Here is a 25,320-nt window from a genome sequence, read left to right on the forward strand (position 1 = left end):
TTTAAATAAATTGCAAATTTAATTATTTTTAAGTTAAATATCTTCCAGTAATCTTATTAATTGCCTTCTGAAAATGTGATTTCCCTTTTCATTTAATGAAGTGTATGAAGTGGCTCGAACTGGCTTTGATGGGGTCCACAAATGGTATGGGAGGGTGCCTGGGGGTCCAAACCAATGAAAAGGTAAGAAAACCACTGGTCTAGCAGCATTATTGAACACTTCCACTGCTTGCAGAGCTCTTAGAAGACATTTAGGGGTAAATTACAGCTAAATAACAGCACAGAACACTGAGAGCCAGGACTGGTAGCTGTAAACAAAATTTATGGGCCCATGAGACACTTGGTCACACCCATGATAAGTGGATGTCTGACTAACTATAATCATGCTGGATTACGGGTGTTGCTGTATGACAGAGTGCCAGACTAGAGAGGTCCAACCTGTACTTTATCATATAGCATGCTGTAGCAGTGCTGCTCCCAGGATATTAAAGAGACCAAGTGGCTGAGGTCCAATCTTTTATTGGGCCAATTTCTATAGCTGAGAGACAAAGTTTTGAGCTAGACATCACTCTTCTGGGAAAAGTCTGGGAAATGCACTCAGTGTCACAACTAAATACAAGCTGGAATAGATGGTTTAACATAAATAGTTAAAAAATATTTTAAGGGACCATTCAAGGCGCAATGGCCTGTTACCACCTATGCAGCCAGGAACCCGGGCAAAGCTAAGCACAAACAACTAAGATGTTCGTACATTTATGCAGGAATCTTTGGGAAACAAAATGGAGGCACTACAATTATTGGAGCAGAAGGTGAAACCAGATATTAGGGGATAATGGAAACACGGTGGAACAGAAGTCATGACGAAATACAGGTAATGAAGCGTATGTGCTGTTCAGGAAAGAAAGTAAAACAAGGAGCCGTGCTAGAAGCTCATGATAAGACGGGCTGTAAAGAAATCAAAAGGGATGAAATGGATCGAATGAAACCTGGTGTAAAAATCACTGGGGGAAAACAGTGACAGAGGCTGCACTAGGACACTGTTTATGGTTTGCTGCAGATCCCAAAGATCCAACTTCAATGTGTACAGAGACCTCTTTGATATTTTAATTAAATAAATTGTGTGGTTATGGGGGACTTCAATTTCATAGCTACAGATTGGAGGATAAATGCTACTACTAAGAACAGGGCCTAGATAGTTATGAATGTAATAGCTGATAGATTTCTTCACCAAACGTTCACTAGACCAGCAAGAGATGATGCCGTTTTAGATCTATTATTGGTAAGTAGCAAGGACCTCAGAAGAACTGGTTGCAGAAAATAACTTTGAACATTAAAATGGCCAAACAGGGTCAGAACAAAAGTTCATCTGTCATCTGAGAGCAGCCAATACCAGTTGCTCCAGCAGGAACGAAAGAAATAAGAAATCACTAAGTGATCCATTCCCTATCACCAGTTCCCAGTCCCTTCCCCTCACCAACTGATCAGCCAGTTTTAATTTCATTTTTTTGTTTTCTATCTCTCTGATATATATTTCTCATGCCAGTTCATTTTCAGCACTAATTCCCGATCTGAAGAGGTGGGTTTGTCCCATGAAAGCTCATAAGCAAATCAACAAATAAATTATTGTGTAGTCTTTAAAGTAATACATGATTGCCTTTTTGTTTTGTGAGGATACAGACTAATACAGCTACCTCTCTATGAGGCGCAAACAAAGCTATCAGAAAGCACAGTCAGTGATAAGCTGAACCTTGATGCCCACATTTGGAAAAATGAGATCATTTTAAAAATATAATGCACTCTCGTTTAACTTTACAAGGCAAGCAGGTACTGAGAGAATTATTGTTTAATAAGAAATACAAATAGTAATACTTTGTACCTGGCAGGCCAGGTCCAATTGCCATTGAAGTCGGTAGAGCAAGACTGAGTCCTTTCAGTAAGTCTCCAAGTTCTTTTCAGAGGAGGTGAAAAGCTGTCATTTCCATTTTACAAATAGTGTAATTCATGCACATGAGAAGTGGAGAGACTTGACCAAAGCTACCTACTGAGAATCACAGGCAGATCTAGGAATAGCACTGAGGTGTCCTGAATATCAGAACCATTTAAAGTCAGAACTATTTAAAAGCTCTTCTGATTGGGTGCTGTGAAAGAGAAACTTACAGTGTTTGAAAGCCAGTTTTGAAGTTTACACAGACTGAAGGTGTTGATGTGAATTTTCCTTGGAAATTCATCACCTATTTCATGATGAAGCTCATCTTATCATCAACACCACCTTCTACTGTTACATTTGATCACCTATGGTTCTTTAGAGAGTGCCTTTGGTGATACTCCTGTAGGTAGGGATCTTCTTTGTGAATCAGCATTGAATCTATGCTCTAAGTTTTGTGAGAGGCCAGAACCTGAAACGACTTGGAGTCATCTTGTGTACACAGACTTTGCTTAACTCACAGCCATCTTGTATACTTAGCCACCAAGAATTGGAAAGAAAAACTAGTGTCAGGAAAATTCGGCCTTGGCTGAGGTAGGCAGACAACACTAGCTGCAGCAATACTAACATGGATAGATAGAGCAGAATCACAGAGCTGTGACAAGGGTTCTGCAAGTTTCTCACTGTTTGGGGATGTCTGAGAATCTCTTGTTGAAAGTTGTTTTTGCTGAAAAATACAAATTACGAGGTTCTCCTGTTGCTAGAGAAATTAGGGGTTATGCTTGGTCAGACTTATTGGACAGTCATGTTTAAAGTAAAATAATTGGTTAAAGCATACATAAGGAAGACACTTGTTTTAACTATATGAGGAGGGTCAGAAAAGAAGCATATTGGGAATCCCAATTCCAGGACACAGCTCCAGACCAAAGCTGCCAGAACTCTCATACTCACACAACTATACCTGGTGGCAGGTGGAGCACAAGGCAAAATCAAATCCTGATCAGCCATTAGCAGATGTCCACCTGTTTTATTGGGAGTGATGAGCATTAGATGATTGGAAAATCCTGTTGACAAATAGCTAATAACCACAGGTTGAAGATTTTTACTGTGTAGAGACCCTTTCCTATGAAAAGGTCCCATTAACTCCTGTGCTGCTGCTCTCTTTCACTTAAGATGTAAAATAAAATTCTTAGTCACTCCGGGGCTACCCTTTTAACCTCAACTCCAATTTCAGCAAGTGGGCACACTATGTAATGACGAAGTAGGAATCCCTACGCTGGATCAGTGTTTGGTTTTCTCTGACAATGTCCAGCATCAAAGGAAGAAAACCTTGCAGCCACCATGAAAGTTCTCCAAATTAAATAAAGACTGGCTTATGCCTTGAAGCCAACAGCCCTTCCAAAAGTTTTTTGTTTAAATCCTATTAAACATCTAACAATTCCTCTTAGCCACATACATGCCCAATGTGGATGACACAGGAGGCTCATACTTGTGTTTGGAATGCATTCAGTTTGATCTTGTGGGGCATTCGCTGCATTAAATACGTCTTTGCCCCAGAAGTTTTTGAGGCTGCTTTTCTATACCTATTACATCAGCTAAGATAGGTAGTTCATGTCACAGAACTTCTATGGGCTCAGAGTGAGGCAGAAGTAATATATTTAGCCCAGGGGAAAAAAAGACTCCCTTCTCCAAAGGCTCCTAGCCAGGCCCACAGTCTGCAGGCACAAGCCACATACTGGATAGCGTGTTTCAATTTCTACAGTGGAAACAGTTACGCTGACTGCCATGTTCTTCACCAGTGCTCCCATGAGGACTCTGCTAGATTACAACAACAGTACATGCTGCATTAATGATGTCAGTGCACTTGCAAAGGTGTAAATGTTTTGGACGAATACAGGACACTTCAAATGGGGTGGATCTGGCAGGCAGAACAGGTGCACTTTAGATCTCGGCCTGTAGCTAACTCAGCAGCGGCGCTGCCAGATTTCACAGGCAGCCACAATTTGCCTCCGTATCCAGAAGCGCAGGGCAGACCAAAGTTTTTTGTTTTTTTTTTAAAATGCAGGCATCCCAGTAGGTGATCACACATGCAATTTTCCTGGCAGCAGTGTGACAGCACAGTTTTAAACAAGGGCAGGCTCTGACCTATATTGTTCTCTGAAAGGCGACTGTCCAATCAGCCTGAGTGTCGGCAGACAGGCATTTAACAGGGCATGCTTTCAGAATCCCAAAGTCTTCAACACTGCAAAGCCAAGAACGATCTTTAAGTGACAAGGTGGGGGAGAGTAAGAAAAACCAAGAGCATGAGCTGTTTAAATGAAGGATACAGAAAAAAATGCCTAGATCAAAGTTACCAATAAGTCATTCAATGAGTTGTTAGAAAGCTGACAAACTCTTCCAGGAAAACCTCAGTTGTATCAATTGTTTATTCAAACCTTTAAAAACTTCATAAAATATTAACTGGATTTGGGTCTTGGAACTACAGCCACAGGCGGAAGTTTAGAAAAAACAATCCTTGAGACGCCTGAATGTCTGCTGGTTTGTACCCTTTGATTTCAACGCTTGGCATTACTAAGCAGTCGGTTCCCTAACTAAAAAGGTGGTCCTCAAATACACCATTTGAATGAGGTTCATGAGTTTTTGGTTTTTAAACTCCAGTAATTCTGGAGTTTTACCCCCTATTTTCCAATAAATAGCTCAGTCCAAGTCCCTAAGTGCAATCTATTTCAATTAGTGTTTTACAACCACTGTTTCACCTCTGTGGTTGAGGTCTAGATGGTATCTTCTCAAGGGAAAACAACTCCCCTTCCCAGTCCTTCCTCCTATCCATGGATGCCACCACCTGGAGGCCTGTCGATGGATCAGGTGCAAGAGCAGAACTTCCTCGCAGCTTTGCACTGCACAGATTTCCAGTGATGCTGAGGTTAACAGGAGACCAGGGAAACATTCAAGAGTGCGATTCATAGGCTACCTCCTACGTAGCCTGCAAATCCCTGATGAGTCAATCATGTTTCAGGAAATCAGGCACGAAATCATCTAATTTCATTTGTATTTCATCCCTGGGCAGTAGGTTAAACCCTTCTGAACCCAAGGAACAGAATGGCCACCATGCAGAAGGTCAGCACAGTAACTGCAGAATGCTGGTATTGTTCAACTTCGTATATTTGTTTGAAAATAGCAAATATGTTAACAATTAGAAAAGGGGAAGCCTGAAAGCCTGCCTTGTTAATTAAGGAACTCGCTATCAAAGGACTCATTAAAAGCTACTGAAACTGAATGGCTGTTAAAATAAATACCCATTAATCTTACCACGCAATCAAGGGGCATGCTGCCTCTACCTACATCACAGCGGGGGAGCGATTCCTGTCAGGCACACCTAACCCCCGTAACAAGCATGAAAACCTGTTTCAATCCTGTAACCTGAAAGCAACATGTCATGGAGCTGAAATACGAGGGAACAGAGCCCCGTAGGTTAAGATTGCTACAATCACGGCAGAGAAAAAGTAACTATTCCTGACCAGCTAGTAATTTAGCCAAAAAAGCACTCGTATAAAAGGCCTGTTTATTTCAGAGTAAAGACTTGGAACATTTTTTCGATTAAAAGGCAGCCCAGTAACTAACATGCAACAATGAAGACTAAGGCAAGGGCTTGAAGTGACCTCAGAATTGCTAGATTGGTCAGTGCCCAACACCTGACTTTCATTAATGAGTAACAAAATGTTAGAAGTGGGACACAAACTGGGGTTTGGTTATTTTTATATTACACACACACACACACACACACACAATGGTGCACTTACTTCCCCAAAGGGACACACACACACACACAATGGTGCACTTACTTCCCTAAAGGGACACACACACACACACACACACACACACACACACACACAATGGTGCACTTACTTCCCTAAAGGGGAACACACACACACACACACACACACACACACACACACACACAATGGTGCACTTACTTCCCTAAAGGGACACACACACACACACACACACACACACACACACAATGGTGCACTTACTTCCCTAAAGGGGAACACACACACACACACACACACACACACACACACAATGGTGCACTTACTTCCCTAAAGGGACACACACACACACACAATGGTGCACTTACTTCCCTAAAAGGGAACACACACACACACACACACACACACACACACAATGGTGCACTTATTTCCCTAAAGGGACACACACACACACACAAAATGGTGCACTTACCTCCCTAAAAGGACAAGGAAGTGTTTGTTATGCCAGACAGCAGGAGAGCGGATGCCAGGAAAAATCACCTGAATTTGCCAATAGGGAGTGCTGTATGACTGTACCTGGGACACTGCTGAGAGGCTAGAACAGGCTGGCTGCAGGGCACCAAAACAACAGGGTCTCTTCTGTCCTGTGTGACAGAGCCTGTCACAGCCCTGGTCCCTGACTGGCAGAGAGCAGTACTGTCTAAAGTAAGTGTTCAGAACCCCCAGGGTTCGCTTTTGATCTGAAATGCACACAAAATGCTTTCCAATGGACACATCACTGTGTTCCCATGCAGGCAACATGGCTGTATCACTAGCAATGTTGTGTTCTAAACAGAGCGGGAAACTTACGGGAAAATACCCCGAACTATCAATGGCTGATGCTGTGTTGCTTCCCATTTGCCAGCACAAAGAGCAGATTCTTACATGACCGTGCTCTCTGCCTAGTTCCCTGCCACAAAACCCACTTTTGTTATTTATTTTTATTAATATAGAACCACATACACCTACACCACTCCTGACAGGTGTTTGTTTAATATAGTCTCATAAAACCCCTAATGATGGGAGTTTTCTACCCTCCTTAGATAACCTTTTTCAGCACTTAATCATCTTTCTAGTCAGAAACTTTTCCCTAATAGCTAACTTAACTCTCCCTTGCTGCCAACTAAGCCAATTATTTCTCACTCCACCTTTGGTGGACAGAGAAAAATTGATCACCATTCTTTTTAGAACAACCTTCAATATTTTGAAGATTTACATCCCCTTCAGACTTTTATTCTCTCGACTCAACATGCTCAGTTCTTTCAACCTTTCCTCATAGGTCACCTTTACCCACCTTTGCCAATTTTGGTGCTCTCCTCTATGCTCTTTCCAAGTTGTTCACCTCTTTCTTAAAGTGCGGTGCCCAGAACACAACACAATACTCCAACTGAGACTTCAGCAGTGTTGAATAGTGCCGAACAATGATCTCCCATGTCTTATATATGATGCTCCTGTCTTTCTGGGATGTATTAACATTTGCTGTTTTTTGCAACGGCATCAGACTGTTAAGTCATATTCAACTTGTGATTCACTGTAACTCTAAGATCAACCTCTGCATCACAGCTACCTCACCAGCTATTTGTTGTATGTGTGGAATAAAGTGCTCTGAGAATTTTAATCATGAATGTCCTGATAGCTGCATAGCTGACTTCCAGATCTTAACACATTGATATTCAGACTAGGACTCTGAAACTGCAAGTGGCTCTTCAAAATGTTTTCTGGGACTCTTTGTAGCACATGATATTAAAGCACCATATGATTTAATTATTAATGTAAACTATTAACCAATCAGGATGCTTCTAGTATATTAACTAAATAAGTTATCAACTTACACCAGGTTATTAACCTGTTTGCTGTGAGAATAAGAAAACACCACTAAATATTTCTCGCCATTCACATTACCGTGGATCCTTTGGGTAATGCGGATCACTCATTTGGCTTCTGAACAACTTAAATCTGAATATCAGACTACACCTAACATGGATGGAAACACGGTGTTAAACTTCCATTTTTGGCTATAAGAGTCAGTGATCACAGGATGAAATTAACAGCAGTAAAAACAAAAAGGGGAGCAGGCTAACGAAAGGCTCGAGCATTTATGTCCAGCAGATACAGACGTGAAGGTGGAAGCCACGCACTGCTAAGTCACATCAAACTGTGCAAATGCTGGGGGCCCCAGGAAGCAAAGTGGAATGCACTTGTGGAATGCCCCGCAGGAGTAATATTCTGATTCTGCCAAAGCCAATGAAATCCTTCCAGTCCAATCTGGTAAAGGGATCCATACGTGTGTCTAATTCTGATGAGGCCAGAAGGGAAAAGCGAACTCCGCTGATCTTCAAAAATGGCTTGGAAAGGGCCTAGCAGGCCTCTAAGTTCTGGAGCACCTAATGACAGTATCGAATTGTGCTTTTTTCAGTGAAACAAAATCAATTTTGGACTTGTCGCCATCTTGTAAGTTTAACTGCACGCTTTGTGGAACAGAACACTAATCTACAACAGAGGATGAAGAACAATGGGAGGGGGAAGACAGTCTAGGACAGTGAGGAATATGATGCACTGTTTTGCCAGACTGGGTCAGTTTTACTTTGCCTACAAATGTGAAGAGTTCAAGGCATCATCTTTTTAGTTCGCTCTTTTCTGGTGCTCTACTGGTGCTAATCCTCAAACTGGTTATTGCTAAGCCATACCTTTTAATTTGTTGATAGCAGCTCTCACCCATGAGGGCTAAGGACTGGATGTTATACCACTGACTTCAGTGGGAGCTTTCCCACTAACATAATAGGTGAAGAAGAAGGTCCTAATTTAGAGAATGTCTGAATTTTTAATATAAAACTACTTCTGGAATTGAGTAGCACTGAAACATTGTAACTCATGAAACATACCTTGTCTAATCCCCATCCCCAACTCACCCCTGTCACTACTCACTCACGCTTTGGAGTTCATAGATAAATGCACTAGAAATGCAAAAATGAGGGACTCTGGACTAAGTCCTGCCCATGCCCAAAAGTCAACAGGAGCTTTGCCATTTGTATCTCAGGGGCCTGGATTTTTGCCTACTCTCTTTATTATCAACTGGGATTTGTCATGGTTCTAGCACAATGAGATCTGAAAAGCAGCAGTTCTCATAAGAGACAGACATAGATAAACCTGAAGCATGTTGTTGCACCAGTGAGGTTCTAAGATCTGTAGTCCCTTCTCAGAATAACTTCATTCTCCCTACGTGCAAAGTCTTTCACAGAATAACAGGCCTGGAAGGGACCTCAGGAGGTCATCTAGTCCAGCCCCCTGCTTCAAGGAGGATCAACCCCTACTAAGTCATCCCAGCCAGGACCTTGTCCAGCCGGGACTTTAAAAACTCAAGGGATGGAGAATCTACCACCTCTCTAGGCAACGCATTCCAATGCTTCACCAGCTGCCTGGTGAAGTAGTTTTTCCTAATATCTAACCTACACCTCTCCCTCTTCAACTTCGGACCATTACTCCTTGTTCTGCCATCTGACACCACTGAGAACAGTTTCTCACCCTCCTTTTTAGAGCTCCCCTTCAGGAGTTGAAGGCTGCTATTAAATCACCTCTAAGTCTTCTCTTCTGTAAACTAAACAAGCTCAAATCCCTCAGCCTATCCTCATAGGTCTTGTGCTACAGACCCTTAATCATTTTTGTTGCCCTTTGCTGAACCTGCTCCAGTAAATCCACATCCTTTTTATACTTTACGGAAGAAATCCCCTCAAAAGGAACAATCCAGTCCTTTGCCTAGAGATACCATGATTGGGTTAACTTTGTGGCTTTTGAAAAGAGATTCCTTTGGTTCAGAGACCTTGCAGAATTTCAAGACCTGAGGATTAAGTCTCTTTCCTTTTTAACCAACAGCTCTCAAAATGTATTGGTAAATACAGAATCATTAGCCAGTGAGGATGCCTGGAGGTTAGCGCACATGGCTTGAGGCTCCTGAGGCCAGTCTAGGTTTCGCTACACATAACGGGCAAATTCTTTAATCATTTTGCTTTATTTTTTGCCATGTGTGAACTGAATACTTGGGCTTAATTCATTAAGGCCTTCAGTTCACTTTGAAATGCTCAGAGGGGAGGTTCAGAAGAAGCAAAAAGTCTCTATTTCTAATTTCCATTCCCAAAGAGTATATTTTTCATCAGTTCTAGGAGTATAATGCATCAAAACTTAGGACTCATTCTGTGAAATGTATTTTTTCTTCATAAATATTCCCAAACAGAAGGAAGTGAAGAATTACCTTTTCTGCCTATCAATTCCAGTGCAAGGTGCCTTCCGCTGACCTAGTAATAAATTTCAGATGTAATCTCAGGTCTGAAAAGATACCTCTCCATACACATGCAATTTTGCCCCTCTGTTACAAGTGAGGGCAACCAGTGTGGAACCCTACTCACTATTATATGGGCTTACACAAAAAGATTCCTACTGAAGAAATAATTTTGAATCGTTATGAATGCATGCTCAGAAAAATCCAGTGATCTACTGGCAAACGCCTGTAAAAGTAAACAACTTGATGATAGTCTCTTTAATTCCATTTCAAAAACATTACATTAGAGGGCTGTTTTTTTAAAACAAACACGAGGCATGTAAATTGCACACCTACTGCACACACAATTACTACAACTGCGCGTGCAAATCAAGAAGCTGCAAGAACAAATGTCCAGAACTGAATTGTACATACAACCACTCATCTACCTTTAATACAATCACACATGATGCACAATTGTACATTTTAAAAATCAGGCCTAGCAAATATTTATCTGAGGGGTTTTTTTTAAGCAGCTGAATTTGAAAGTCACCTTGCTTATACCATTCTCCTGAAGAGAATGGCAGAATCTTTAGATCTGCAAGCCTCCATAAATCCTCCCCATGCAACCACGTCAATTATATCATACTATTAGCCTGCATGTTCACAAATATAAAGCTACTTGAAGAAACCTCATTCTTTAGAGCATTAATTCCATCTGGAGGACTGAAGGTTTGTTTTGTGATATTATTAGAAAGGCAAAATGTTTTCTTCCACAATTAGAGAGGCAGCCGTGTTAGTTTGTATCTTCAAAAACAACAGGAAGTCCTGTGGCACCATACAGACTAACAGACATTTTGGAGCATAAGCTTTCTGACGAAGCATGTCTTTGCCCACGAAAGCTTATGCTCCAAAATATCTGTTAGCCTATAAGGTGCCACAGGACTTCTTGTTGTCTTCCAGCATTGTTTACATTTTGACCATGCTGAGAAGTTATTTGCTTTAGAGAAGAAAATGAACTCTAGGTTGAGACCTGCCTCTTTGTATTTGACATCACCAGCCTGCAATTTCAAAGGAGTGGGTGAATCGTGTGTGACTTCATTAGGTGGAAAGACTACTGACTAGTTTTTGTTGCAGACTCTCTGAAGTTCTGTATTTGAACTGGATTCACATGGAATGATTCCACTAGCCTGAACACTAAAACCAGTGTGTCATCTACAGACTTGGTAGAAGAATGGGACTGGCACAAAGCTATAAATAGCACATTGCAAGTTTATGTGGTTTTAAAATCTGCCAAGGATAAGAGGAAGAAATTTTCTAACCATTGAAGCTAGTGAGGAGCATATTTACAAATCATGAAGGTTCTGAACACAGAGAAACTCCTGCTGGATTAATAGATGCCACTTAATCTGAACTCCTTATCAGATCCATCACATTAGATGGCCAATATAAGGGTATACTTATTCTGGTGCCCAAATTTACAGAAGTCCAGCAGAAGTAGTGATGACAAAAACATACCGCTACCTTTAAACAACATGAACTGGACTTAGGGGTCTGGGCACAATTGGAACCTCCTTAAGTCCTACTTCTAAAGCAGCAAAATTCCAGGAGCCAATCACCATGCATAATTCACTAACTTCTGTAAGCCTCTGTTTACTCCTAAAAGCTATTACTTTGTGCTGTAAAATCGTCACCTGCAAAGACTGATGTGGGTCCTGGCTTCCTAAGTGACCTCTTTTCTCCCTGCGATAGGCCATGGCAGATGTGATCAGAGACAAGAGTGAACTGGTTCAGAAAGGACGGGGACTCTGCTACCAACCATGTTCTTGTGTGCATTGTGGGGGAATTCATCTGTTGTAGCTCCTCAACTTCTCTGCATAACGCCCCATGTGCCAAACCCAGGTGTCTGGGGTTGGAGTGGGTGAGCAGGACTTAGCTGTATGGTTGAAATCATGCTACCAGAGGCAAATTACCAGGTCTAAACAAAATTAGGGCTTTTATTGCACCAGAGCAACTGTTTACAGTAGGTTTGCCTCACTAACACAGCCAGATATTTTTCTACCCAAGACACCTGGGGAATATAGCATTGATTCCTAAACTGCATATACTACTGGTGGTACCCAGGTCTGAAGTTCCATTACTTCACTTGACAATGATTTTTTGTTAAGAGGATGGTTTGTGGACCCATCAAGTTTGGAAGTCACTGGTCTATTGTTGCAATTTATGTATGTTTATACAACTATACATCTGCTCCAAACCCGCATAAGTAAAAATACTAGTAACCATAAAGTATCTGAACTACAGGTGTGGCTAACATGATTTTAAAATACAGCAGTTTGTGGAATTCACAGATCTTCTCACCTAGATCTGGATAGCACCTTAAGCCACAACAAGAAGCCTGCAACAATATATGGAAGGACAGAGACCCTGCATTATGCAACTGCTTTCTCAAGCTGCCATACTGTCCAATCTAGATCTTCAGTTATCTGATGCACCTCTTATTGACCTACTTTTTAAATACAGAATGCTGCTTTGACTATAATGTATATGCACATATGAAGTCCTCAGGCTTCCTCAAGACTCTCCAAAAAGCAAGAATGACACATATGCAGAAGGGCAAGTGAACTCAGTGAAACTTTCTGAATTGTTTGAAACAAAGCAGACCCAAACATACATTCCAAGGCAGCCAGGACCATTGAGATATAGTCTGATTCCAGTATAATAAGGCCACAGAACTTACCCAAACCAATTCCTAGAACACATCTTTCAGAAAAATATCTACTCTTGATTTAAAAATTGTCAGTGATGGAAAATCCACTACAGTCCGTGGTAATTTTGTTCCAGTGGTTAATTACTCTCACACCATGAAAAATGTAGACCTTAATTCCAGACTGATTATTTTTTTTCTACCTTCCAACTACTGAATAATGTTATACCTTTCTCAGCTAAGCTGAAGAGTATCTAATTCTTCTACCCCAGGTAGATACTTATTAACTGTAATCAAATTTTCCCTTAACTTTCTGTTTGTTAAGCTAAATATATTGAGCTCCTGAGTTTACTATTATAAAGCAAGTTTTCTAAGCCTTTAATAATTTTCACGGTTTTCCTCTGAACCATCTGTAATTTATCATTTTTTTTTTAATTGTGGAAAGCAGAACTGGACACAAGATTCCAGCAGGGGTCACACCAATGCTAAATACAGAGGTATAATAATCTCTTCACTGTCCTGCATATGCATTTGCCTTTCTGGCCACAGCCTCAAACTGGAAGCTCATGCTCAGCTGATTATCCAGCAGGGCCCCCAAATCTTTTTCATTTACCATTTCCCTAGAGATAGTCTTCCACCTTGTAAAGTATGAGCTAAATTCTTTGTTCCTAGATGCATACATTTACAGTTAGCTGGAAACACCCCCACTGATCAACAATCATCAGCGAGCACCACTCCGAAGCTGAAACAAGAAAACCAGATGCCATTTTCATGATGCTCCTCTGTGACTTTTATTTCGTTCCACGTTTGCTTTGGGAGTCGTACTCTTTCCATTAAAAGACAAAACAAAAAAACAAAACAAAACAAAACAGATTTTCCATTGAATACAAAGCAGCTTGCCATGCTGGAAACAAATCTGATTAAGCAGCTATTATCCCTTCATTATTTATACTCAGAGCTCCAACCATGTTTATTTTTTAAAAAGGAAACTTTATTGCCCTAATTGGTAGACATTTTGCCCTGACACATCAGCAGGAATATATTATAAAGAAATTGTAATAACTTTATGAAACAATCTTAAAGTATTACATGAAACATGAAAACCTGACAGACTATCCTGATGTTCCATACCCATCCACACAGAAGATACTTTACATTAAATGACAAGTTTCCCCATATACTCTCTCTCAGTGGCTAGTTCAGTTTCCATGTGTATTTAGACTTCTCACTATTTGCCAAGATTGTCACAAAGTGGGCAACATGGTTTTGTGATGCGCACATCCATTAGGAATGGACTGACATCTGAGTTAAGTCACGGATGGAGGTCAGACTCAAACTAGTGACTTGGAAACAAAAAAAAAAAAAGCACAGTCTCCCATTTCCAATCCTGTGAGCTATCAAATCCCACTTGACAGAATTTCATTTCTGTGCAGGGCTGGGAAAATGGGTTATAAGGGACCACTTAACAATGATAGGCACATAACATTTGGATTCATGTTTTTGTAAGAAACAACATAAATTCAAACCCAGTTTAAAGTACGTAAAGGATGCGCTAGAAAGAGTGTGGTGGTAAAATTATTTAGCTAGATATTTAGTAAGTGGAGTGAACCAAACTACCACTGAAAAATAAAAAGGTCAAGGACCTTCCAAGCTTGAGAATCAAGCTAAAACCACGTAAGTACCTTGCTTGCCCTCTATTATGTCAAATCTGGGCTGTCAGGTCTCTTGAGAACAGACTTCTAAACAATGCTATGCTCACATATAATGTTCCAAAAATTATTATTTATAATGATGAAAACAGTGCTATTATAAGTTCTTGATCACTCAGATTATTGCTGAAAAGAATAAATTAAAATAATACAAATTAATAATAACTCTTAGTGCAATTCCTTTGGAAGATCTTGCTTCTTCCTCTAAAGCAGACTGGGCTGTTCCTGTAGTTGCAAGTGGCAAGATAGTTACGGCTTTTGAAGCAGATGTGGCATTAATCAGCATTCCTTTTCACATTCGCAAGAGCAGTCTTATGAGATTTAATGTGGCCAGTGCAAGAAATAAGAGAAAAGTGTCTAATTGCAAAGTCTATTGTTTCACTTAAATTTGTGTCTAAAGGAAAAACAGTAACTTCCACTAAGGCTTCTGGAAGCAGTGCATTGGAATTCCAGTGCAGGAAACAGCAAGCCTGTTTTACTCCCTTCCCTGGGTAGGCGGGTTTTTTACTGCTAATACCAATGCTTCATATACTATACCTGGTTTTGCAAAACTTTAAGATATATCATAGTGTTTTTTAAAAACATGTTTGTAAAGTAACTCCAAAGCCAAACGTGGCAGTGTAATTTAACCAGTGATAGCTAGATGAATAAGAACATGCTGGTTTAAAGGATTTATGGCTTCAATTGCTTTTCAAGCACCCAAGAAACCATGTAATCAAGATAATCTCATTTCACCCAGTCTCTAGTTCACCAAAGGTCAGTCTTGTCCCTGGACAATCATGTGCACCAAACAATACTGCCATTCTTATTCCCCATTCTTCTAAAGGTTTTGTATTTCAAAAACCCACTAGAAAAGACAGGAAAGCAACACATGGACATCAAACCAAAACGGGTTAGACTGGCCACCATTGCATAGTCATGTCACTGATCCTGTTCCAGTTTACAGTCTCAGCCTCTTGCTCCCAAGTCTGCTCGGGCTTCAGGGGCAGTCTGCTCAAATTCATGGAACGTTTGGTTCTGCATCCACTCAGGAGAAGAATCAAGCTGGGGAAGGCAGGTGAGAAGATGCATGGAAAAGCATATGTTGAAGACTGCACAGAAGATATTACATGGTCTGATCTTCACTAAAATGTAGCCATGTTTGTCTTTGCGTCCCAGACAAGCTGTATATAACTTCTATTCTTCACTTTTTTCTGGTCACACAAACATATACAGCCATGTTATGGAAACCAGGGTGTTACCCTAGCTGGTAGCTAGATTAGAATATGGTTTCTCACTATTTTTGGCTACCTATGCAGACAAACAAGAGGAAACTTTGTTATATGGTATGAATATTGTCCACAGCCACCTTTAAACCTGATTTCAGGAACTTTAAAATGCTGCAGATTTGGGTATTTGATTTAATTTATAATAATTCATTTTTTAAAATGAACACTGTGATTAGTGAGCTGCTTGATTAGTTCAACCTACCAACATAACAAAAAATTAGAGTGTTACAGGAAAAAATTCTGTGGCAATTAAAAACAAACAAACAAACAAAACAAACTAAAAACAGTTTAGTAAAGTCCCACCATATGAAGGCATTCCTTCATTCCTCACAAACTCTGGGGACTTACAATGATTATTTTTCACCAGTTTAGCTTAATTACACTAATGCACCTCTCTCCAAAGGAAGCTGACTCCATAGAGGTCTAGACATTGCATTGAACTTAAAGAAATATATATATATATATATATATATATATATATAGGTTCTGAATAGTAGAAGTCCTAAAAGCCAGAAGCGCACTGAGGATAACCCCAGGCTAGGCCAAAAACAAGACAAATACCAACACTGCTTCTTTAAATCTCATAGGAAAGGAGAGGGTGCTGTCAACTCAGATTGGTAAGAGCCACCCCTCTCCTGCAGAGGCAAAGGATGCAGAGTCAATAGCATTCAGAGTCCCTGCTAATGCAAAAGGTGAGAGACTGGGATGAGGAACCGAGTCATAGCTTTGATGGAATCTAGTCTCAAATTGCTTTAACAAACCACAAGAAGCTGGCCTTGATTTGAGACCTAAAAGTTGACATAGGAAATGCGAGGTGTCTGAAGGCTGAAAGCGCTCAAGACAAAGCTATGCTCAAGTTCCAGGAAAGGGGGTATATGTGTACCCAATTGCATCACAAATGTCAATACTACTGTCACAGCCCAAGAGGGAGCTTTAACAAAGAGCACAGTTAAATGCACAAGCTTACAGTTGGGGTGAATACTACACCTGAACGTGTACTAGCTTACACCAGAAAACCAAGCAGAGCACAGCTGTGTCCACATTAATGATGTGCGCTTGTTAACACATGCCTTGGCTTTCAAAAATTGGAACAGAAAAAACAAGGTAGCTAAAATATATTTTGTTTATGATCTATCCATGAAAATGTCAGTTTTTCTACTAAACATGAAACAAGCATTAATGACAACAATTAGAGGCATTCATTGAACCAGAATAGAGGTGTGCAAGATGTGCCTTGCTTTGCATGTGCTAAAAGGTTGAATCCAAATAGTGTGATAGTAACATCGAGAGCCTGCTCTCCTCACTGAGAAAATATTCCTGCTACACAGCCAGAGGGGAAGCTTTGTGGGCTAAAGCATCAGGTCTGGAATATCTAGACTCCATGGAACCAAAGGTTCAAAACCCAGCAGAGTCAACACTGCCGGTCAGCTAGGTGAGTTAGACACACACTGAGAAATACACCGATTACAACACAGGTGGGAGAGGATTTTTGAAATAAGACATTGAAAAAATAAGGCCAAGGGTGCTCTAAGTGGAGACTAAAGATATCATGATTCTTTTCTTCACAGGATTTTGCACTGGTTTCTTTGGCTAAATGACTCCTCTTCCCATTACGGAGAAGGGCAGCAGGCAATAAGTGTACCACTGAGATGAGTGCATTTCAATAGCCCTCTATACCTCCAGGTATGTATTATTTAATGACATAGTGGGATAAAAGTCACCATTTAAATATTGATCATCATTAGTTCATCAATTTGGAGGCACTCCTCTTTCATAAAGTTAATGCAACTACTGGGGCCAGTATACTGCATTGCCTCACCGGTCAGCCTGGGGATATGAGCTCTGGAGAATCACAGAACAGTAGAACTGAAAGGGACCTCAAGACATCATCAAGCCCAGTCCCCTCACTCACAATAGGACCAAACCCCATCTAGAGTAAGCTTGGTTCTTGCTCTCTGAGCAATGCCAAAGGGCTTTTGAGGGATTCCTAGCCAGTTCTATGTGGCTGGAAGGGCTGCTGTGGCCTTTGAAGCAGGAAAGAAATCTTGGCAGACTAGGTTTATGGAGGATAGCTCTAGAGTATTCTTTCTAAAAAATGTCAAATTTATTGAACCAAGTGTGCCTTCCATGTCAGGAACCCTGTTTCTTCACTGATGTTTTACACTCTTATCTCTTCTCTTTCTGTTGATAAATGGAGGGAAATGCACACATTCTAACAGCAGTGAAAAGGTTAAGCTTCCACTCTGAAACATTAAGATTCAGGTTTCTAATTAGCTAGTTATTTCTAGCTTTTATTTATTTATGTATCTATCTCTGATTTCTAGTTACCTTTATCCCTCCCAGAACACAGACCTTTTCTGGTTCAAATAACCCTCTAACATTTGAACTGCGAGCAGAACATACTGAATGCATACAACACACAGTCATACTCACCGACATTGTAGAATGGACATATACACCCCCCTACAGAGGACAACACAGGGAATTTAAATAAAAGTTATAAGAGAGCAAATAACAGTGTAAAAGGTAGTGTGGTGGGAGCAAGTTCAGGAGTACAGTGATCACATCCTACAGCAAAGCTTACTTTTTAAACAAGACGCACTCAAGGTGTCACTTCAAGAACTTGTGCGCATATTAAACTACTGCACACACAATCATTGAAACTGACATGCCTCTCTCAGGGCGGATGGCTATAATTCAAAAGCTCAAAAGATTTTAAGCTACAACATAATGAAATTTTTAGTGCTCATAGTCAAGACATGCACAAGACAAATCTACCTTTCTTTTCAATTTCTCTCTACAAAACATAACTGCCAGCATCACAGAGTTTATTTACGATTGCAGAGACGTCGATTCAGCAAATAGGGCACTGGACAAAGCATCCCAAGCAAAGAATCCTTGGAGTTTACAAAGTTACAGCTGAAATCTGTGTTCACCATCTGGCAAAAATAAGCACACAGGAAAAACTTCCTGTGCAAAGAGTTCATGCTGAATTGCTTGAGACTGGAGAGGTTATAGTTCTATGATCACTGAAAGATTACTTCCTTTTCCTGGGGTCACTGTCACCTCTTGCCCCCACCCGATTACCTTCCAAAGGTTATCAAGATACAAGGCTAACAGAGGATTAAAGGAAACTTAAAATAAAAACAAAACACACCCCTTTCCCCAACCCCGCCCACCCATCAGCAAAAAACATCCTTGCTTTGTTAACGTGACAGCTCATTGTAGGTGTTGACACAATCCTCCATCTTTAAAAGGCTTAAAGTCAACAAATCAGTGTGTTTGGAGTAGCCTTGTCAACACGATTTACATTAGCTTGTCTAACAAGAAATAAAAACAACAATCAGCCATCATGGACAAAGGCCTTTTCAGTCACTCTCTTTAAAGCATGTTGCACAAAATATCAATCTATTTAAACTCTGGCCCTTCACTCTCTAAGGAGGAGGGAAGCTGCCTTTTTCTTTCAGTAAAGCATTTTATTTGCACTTTTGCAGAAACAGAAAGCACTCCCTTACCAACAGTGAGGCCAGTAGCATATTATAACTAATTTGCACTTATTAATTCGGAAAGGAAAAGGTCGCAGGACCATATGTTAGCTGTGCTTTTATTTCCAATAACGTATTATTTGTTTTGAGATGTTAGGTGCACTTAGCAAGATCATTTTTAATCTGTGGCTACAAACCACCAGGAAAGTTCAGAGTCTTGATGACTTAACAATGAACTTTTCACCCTGCAACATATGTTAGATGCATCCTGGAGGGTCCTGACTCAAATTTGCAGCCCTGCATTTGCTATCTTCCCAAAACTAACAGCAGTGAGGAAGAAAGGCAAGTATGACCTTCCATAAGCAGCCCTTTGCATCCTATCCATCAACACACTAATCACTGCTATAAAAATCCATTACCTGAAGCCAAAATGCTGGCAAAAGAGGAGAGCAAAACAAACAGATTCCAGAGAATTTAGAATGTGAGGAAACTGCAATTTTCCTTAGAGATGCCTGCTACTGGTTTGCCCTACAGATGACAACTCAGGAGAAACTACTAGAGTCCCTCCTACTACACCCTACTATGTCCAAGTGGACATTGTAGAGCTGAAACTGGAAAATATAATTCCCATTTGAATGTACGAGAACAGAAGAGACTTCCATAGTTCTTTTAAGTTCTATTAATTTGCAATACTATGGGTAAATATTAAAATTTGACCTTACAATACGGTAAAAGCTTAGGGTCGCTCATGGATTCAGATCAGAACTGCATAATCAGAGCCCAGCTCTCAGACCATTCAGGGCTGCTGCTCTAATTTTTTTCAGCAGAAATGTTTATTTGGGTTCTGCAAGGAGATCTGATCTGCTGGATGCTTAGAGTCCTGCTTCTGCAGAGACTTCTACACACAGGAACAGCCCCATTTAAGACAAAGAAACTACTGACAAGCATAAAGTTAAGCAAGCGACTAGGCATTTAATCTCAGTTATACTTCAGGTCCAGTCCTTTTTGTGTAACTTGCACAGACTTTCAAAACTCTGCATGTCCAGGTGTTTGTTTCACCAGCAAACCAAACATTAACAGCTTTTATCTGTGACCATAGTGACGAAAGGCAGGCAAGCCGCTTTTCAGGCTGGGCTGGGAAATTTTCATGACAATTTTCAAAGCTACTTTTATGCTTGTCATTTAACCTGTCTCTTACTATTAGTCATTTCCAGAGACTGATGCTGACTTTTCTTCTAGGGCAGGGATGGGGAAAAATATCCACAGGGTGCCAACGTCACAAGATCTGGTAAGTCATCACAGGCCACATATTTCTACTATATTAAAGGAAAAGGTGTCGGGGTTTGGGAGGGAGTTTGGGTGCAGCAGTAAGCTGCAGGCTAGGACAAGAAATTGGGGTACAGGCAAGGGTTAGAAGTGTGGGCACTCACAGGTAGATTGGTGCAGGAGGAGATTCTGACCTGCTGCAGGGTGCTGGGGTGTGGAAGGGGGTATGAAGTGCAGGCTCTAGCCAGGAGGCGCCTACCATAGGCTGCTCCTGGTGCAGCAGGGCTCAGGCGGGCTGCCTGCACGCTGTGATCCCATACTGCTCCTGGAAGTGGCTGGCTGCTGCTGGCATGTCTCTGTATGCAGAGAAGCAGTGAGTCTCTTTGCTGACAGTGCCCACAAGCACCACCCCTGCAGCTCCCACCGGGGCAGTGCTCAGGGTGGGAGCAACACAGAGACCTGTTGTATCCCTAACCCAAGGGGTCAACACAGACATGCCAGCAGCAGCCAGCCACTTTACAGAGCGGCGTGGGGCACAGCAGGCAGACAGCCTGCCTGAGCGCCCAGCTGCACTGCGGGGCTTTTAGGAGCACAGAGATCACGAGGGGCAGCCAAGGTGCCACGTGTGGCTCTGGAACCACAGGTTGACGACCTCTGTTCTGATAGTTTTTTCAAATGCTGGGAGTCAAGGCAGGCGAGACAGAGATGTGGGAAGGACCAGGTCCAGCCCACGAGCTCGATTTTGCCCACCCTGTTCTAGTGAAGTTAAAAAAAATGGTGGAAAATATTAACTATCTTTTCAACTGTGTGAATTCAATCACTGAGAAAGGCATCTGATCAACTACTCTTGGAAACAAAGTAACCACAGAACAGGAACAGGGTGGGGAGGGAAAGAGGGCACCTTGAACAGCCATTCCTAGTTGTGAGGATAGCTCGCTCTCCATAGACCATTCCGTCCTTTAGCTCTCCTGTTTAAGAGTTAGTGGTGTACAACTTTGGTGGTGATTCTGGGGGAAAGAATGAGACTGCGAACTCTCTTCACACAGTGCACCAACACTCATCCCACAGCCGTAATAATCTATCACTAATGACTTGGACTGGTTTCAAAATACCAAACTAGATGTGAAAGGCACTATTATTCCATTAGCAACCCTTTCATATAACTGTAAGTCATCTTTGTGTATCGAGTTGTTTTCTCTTTCATCCACATGCTTCTACAAACCCCATACTACTTTTGTATTGCGTCTACATACTGTTTTTAAATTGTTAAACCTGGGACTCTTTCATGCAGAATACCTTACATTTTATTTGAGAAGCAAAGTGTAATTATGCGATCAGTCAGCAAACCCCAACAAGAACAGGAGACAAAAGAGACCAAGGCTAACAATGGAGTCAATTAAGTAAGGGATTTACAAATAAAAGCAGAATGTATACAACATCACTATTGTCCCTGTCTTTAACACTGTCTACAAGCTACGCAAGAACCCTTGTGCAACTTAGAATGAAGGCATATTCACGCTATCCTTGTAAAGACCTTAACTTTGAAAGATGAAAAAATTCCACAACCACCGCTCTCTATAAACTATGACATTTCCAGATCTGAAGAACTATCTCCCATACCTCCACAGGGCACCTATGAGGGTGTGTTTCTGTACAATGCTCCAAGCATAAGGTGTCACGTACAAGCTGGCTCCATACTGTTAATTTACTACGTGGCATCCTCACTTCTAGAAAAGGTAGTGATTTTTGAGCTGCTGGGTGGTTTTTATATATATTGTATTGATAGAGGAGTTCATTTTACCCTCCTCAATCTTTGTTTCTGGAAAAAGTAGAAGCCCACCCTATTCCGAAAACAACTGTGATTAATTTGAAAAGGAAACGTTAATGTTATAAGGAAGATAAATCACTCCTGGCCCATCTCATAAATAACTGCAGGCATGTCTTTCCCTCTTCATATCCCCACGTTAGCTATGCTTCATGCTTCGGTGAAAAGACACCCTGTCATGGGGTCTACAACAAGATAACACAGAACCTGAGGATAAACAAAGAGAGAGTTTCTCTCCTCACCAGAGAGGAGGGTGGGGGACGGGGGTTGAAGGGGAAGGGGTAGGTTGCAATGATTTTGTGTGCATTTAAATATTTAATTTCCAAAATAAATATTTATTTGATTCCTAAAAAATACCATGCCTCTCCTTTCACCCCAGGCACATGCATTATAAACACCAACAAAGCATCCAGAATAAAATGAGAAAATTTTAATCCTTAATTATTACTGCATTTTCTCTACATAGCAGAATTTATATAGCCCTCAGATTGGTTTATAATACCTATTACCATGGTCTCTAAGCACTGTTCATGGAACTTTTAAATTCTGTATCACATCCCTCTCTAATGGCTGGTTCAGAAAGAGGACAACAACCTACTATTGCTGCCAGCTCACTGAATTACTCCTCTATGGTCATGCAATAGTGGTCCGTGCTATGGGAATGAAGATCAACATTCAAAGCCTGATGACAATCCATGGTAGAGGTTATAGTATTTATAGCCAGATCCCTGCTAGTTAAAGAATCCACTTGTGAGTCAGCAATCCCCAGATTCTAAGTCTGGTCCTGACAAATTCCAGCCTTGCCATTGACATGTCACTTCCATATCTGTGCAGCAACATGAGATGGAGTCATTCTGAGAATTCAGGCAACCAGAAAAGAAGAGATGGGTAAGAATCTACAGTCTCTCTCCACCACAGCCCAATCTCTCACACAAAATTAGTTGCAATGCTTAGCATTCTCCCTACTTACTTCATTCATAAAGTGCTATCTTCAGATCTGATTATGTGGAACAAACCCCTCTCACCATGCCTCTGGCTGTTTCTCCATCCCTAAGAATCAGAACTAATTCCCTTTCAGCCATCAAATCTCCCAGACGCCACAATGGGACTGAAGATGGGCTCAGGCTTTGGCTTTAATATTGGCTAAATGACACTTGACGAGAGGTCTAAAATTTTTGTAGTCGTTCAGTCAGATAGGTGAACAAGCAGGATGAAGCTATGGCAGAGAGAACCGCTATTGCTGAAGAACAAGGAGTCCCGTTGAATCTTACAAACTAATAGATGGATGCCATGCATTTGACAAAGTGGTTTTTACCCACAGAAGTTTATGTCCAAATAAATCTGCTAGTGTTTAAGATGCCACAGGACTCCTCGTTGTTCTTGCAGATACAGACTAACACAGCTATCCCTCTGAAACTGCTTAAGACTCAGCCTTTTTAGTCTATACTAGGGTTGATGAAATTTAAGAAATGATGTGCTCAGATGCCACTGAGTTGGGCAGCTTTATCAGAGTAAACACTAAGCAGTAAAATGAAAGTGTAAAGATATAGCTATGTGAAATATAAATACATTTTTCAATGGTCTTGAAATTTCAAAATTCTACTGATGGAAAATATAAACAAGGACAAATCCATAAGACTTAGAACAAACCTTCATAAGAAAGGAGCTCTTTGTAGATAAATAAAAATTCCTGATTATTAAACTTACTTTACTGAATAGAATACTATACCAGATCAAAAAGAAAATTCAGCATATAATGGGATGCTTTCTCTAGAATTAAGGTTAAGTGTATGTGTACTTTAATCAGAAATGGCTATTCTCTGTTTTATGATGTATTTTGAACTGGTGACCTTATGAGCAGATTGTTATGAAATATGCTACTCAAAAACTCAAAGGCAAAATATATGTTCAAACTTATCTTTTTAAAAATAGCTTCTTAACATTGATTAAAATAAAACCATAATTAATCCCAGTTATTGAAAATAAATAACTTAGATAAATGAATTATTTAAAATTTAAACCGAGTGCCTCATTAGTAACCTCCCTTTCTGTATTTTTCTGTACACATCTCTCAGTCATTAAGGAGTGGTTTGAGGGAACCTGATTCTGATAACACTTGAAATGTCTTATTTGAAAAAAAGTTAGTTCTGTTCACTTCACCACCCAACAGCATGTTTCATTTTCATTAAATTTCTGAGGTACAGTTTCAAGAGCCTAAACTTTCAACGATGGCATGGGACACCCAGGCATTCCAAATTTGCAGAGAAAGAGGTGACTGTCACTTACAGGTAGGTGTGTGAACACAGCAAACGTGCTGCGCAGGAAAGCAATGAGATCTACCAGGTAGTCGCTGGCTTTGCTGCCTGGTTCAGAGGCCATCCAGTCATAATCTGCCAGCTGCAAAAACTGGTCTATCTTCTGGTTTAGATTAGTGTAAATCTCTTCCTCTGCAGCGTGGCGGGCATCCTGGGAAACAAGAGCAGACTCTTTAAAATGGGTTGGGAATGCCCCACTCAGGGTACACAGCATGCGGTACTGTACCTTGGGCCAAATCAGTCTGGTAAGGTAAGCATATGGGAAGTAGTAAGGTAACACAAGGGCCATGTCTACAGTAGCCCCAAACTTCGAAATGGCCACACAAATGGCCTTTCGAAGTTTACTAATGAAGAGCTGAAAGGCATATTCAGCGCTTCATTAGTATGCGGGCGGCCGCGGCACTTCGAAATTGATGTGCCTCGCCGCCGCGCGGCTCGTCCCAACAGGGCTCCTTTTCAAAAGGACCCTGCCTACTTCGAAGTCCCCTTATTCCCATGAGCTCATGGGAACACAAGGACATTTTACTCTGACATAGCTGGGCAGAGAAATGCACTAGTAGAACCTACAGTCCATGAGGATATTTATGTTGAGCATTGGTCTGGATAAGGAACTGGTTAAAAGATTTTGTGCAGTCTTGAATTTTAAACATTTTCAACACACATTCTGGTGGTGGCCAGCAACTGTCCCTTTAATCTTTTCCATCCGTGGCAGATTGTGCAGAATAAATTTTTATGTGCATCACGGCATGTGTGAACATGTA

General features: G+C 40.9%; 1 protein-coding gene across 5 annotated transcripts in view; it reads right to left on the bottom strand.

Moving 5' to 3' along the window:
* Positions 1-25,320, bottom strand: part of EXOC6B (exocyst complex component 6B) — a 458,226-nt gene that overhangs the window by 134,890 nt on the left and 298,016 nt on the right. For 2 of the 5 annotated variants that reach the window (XM_074992198.1, XM_074992200.1), the window contains exons 18-19: positions 24,531-24,710; positions 18,102-18,131 (exon numbers count right to left, since the gene is read on the bottom strand). In XM_074992198.1, the coding sequence (XP_074848299.1) occupies positions 18,102-18,131; positions 24,531-24,710 (210 nt within the window). Of the gene's footprint in view, positions 1-13,528; positions 15,691-18,101; positions 18,132-24,530; positions 24,711-25,320 lie in introns of those variants that run through there. The other 3 variants (XM_074992201.1, XM_074992202.1, XM_074992199.1) reach the window with 3 other exon arrangements.

This window comes from Carettochelys insculpta, chromosome 4, assembly GCF_033958435.1.
Source record: "Carettochelys insculpta isolate YL-2023 chromosome 4, ASM3395843v1, whole genome shotgun sequence".
NCBI lineage: Eukaryota > Metazoa > Chordata > Testudines > Carettochelyidae > Carettochelys > Carettochelys insculpta.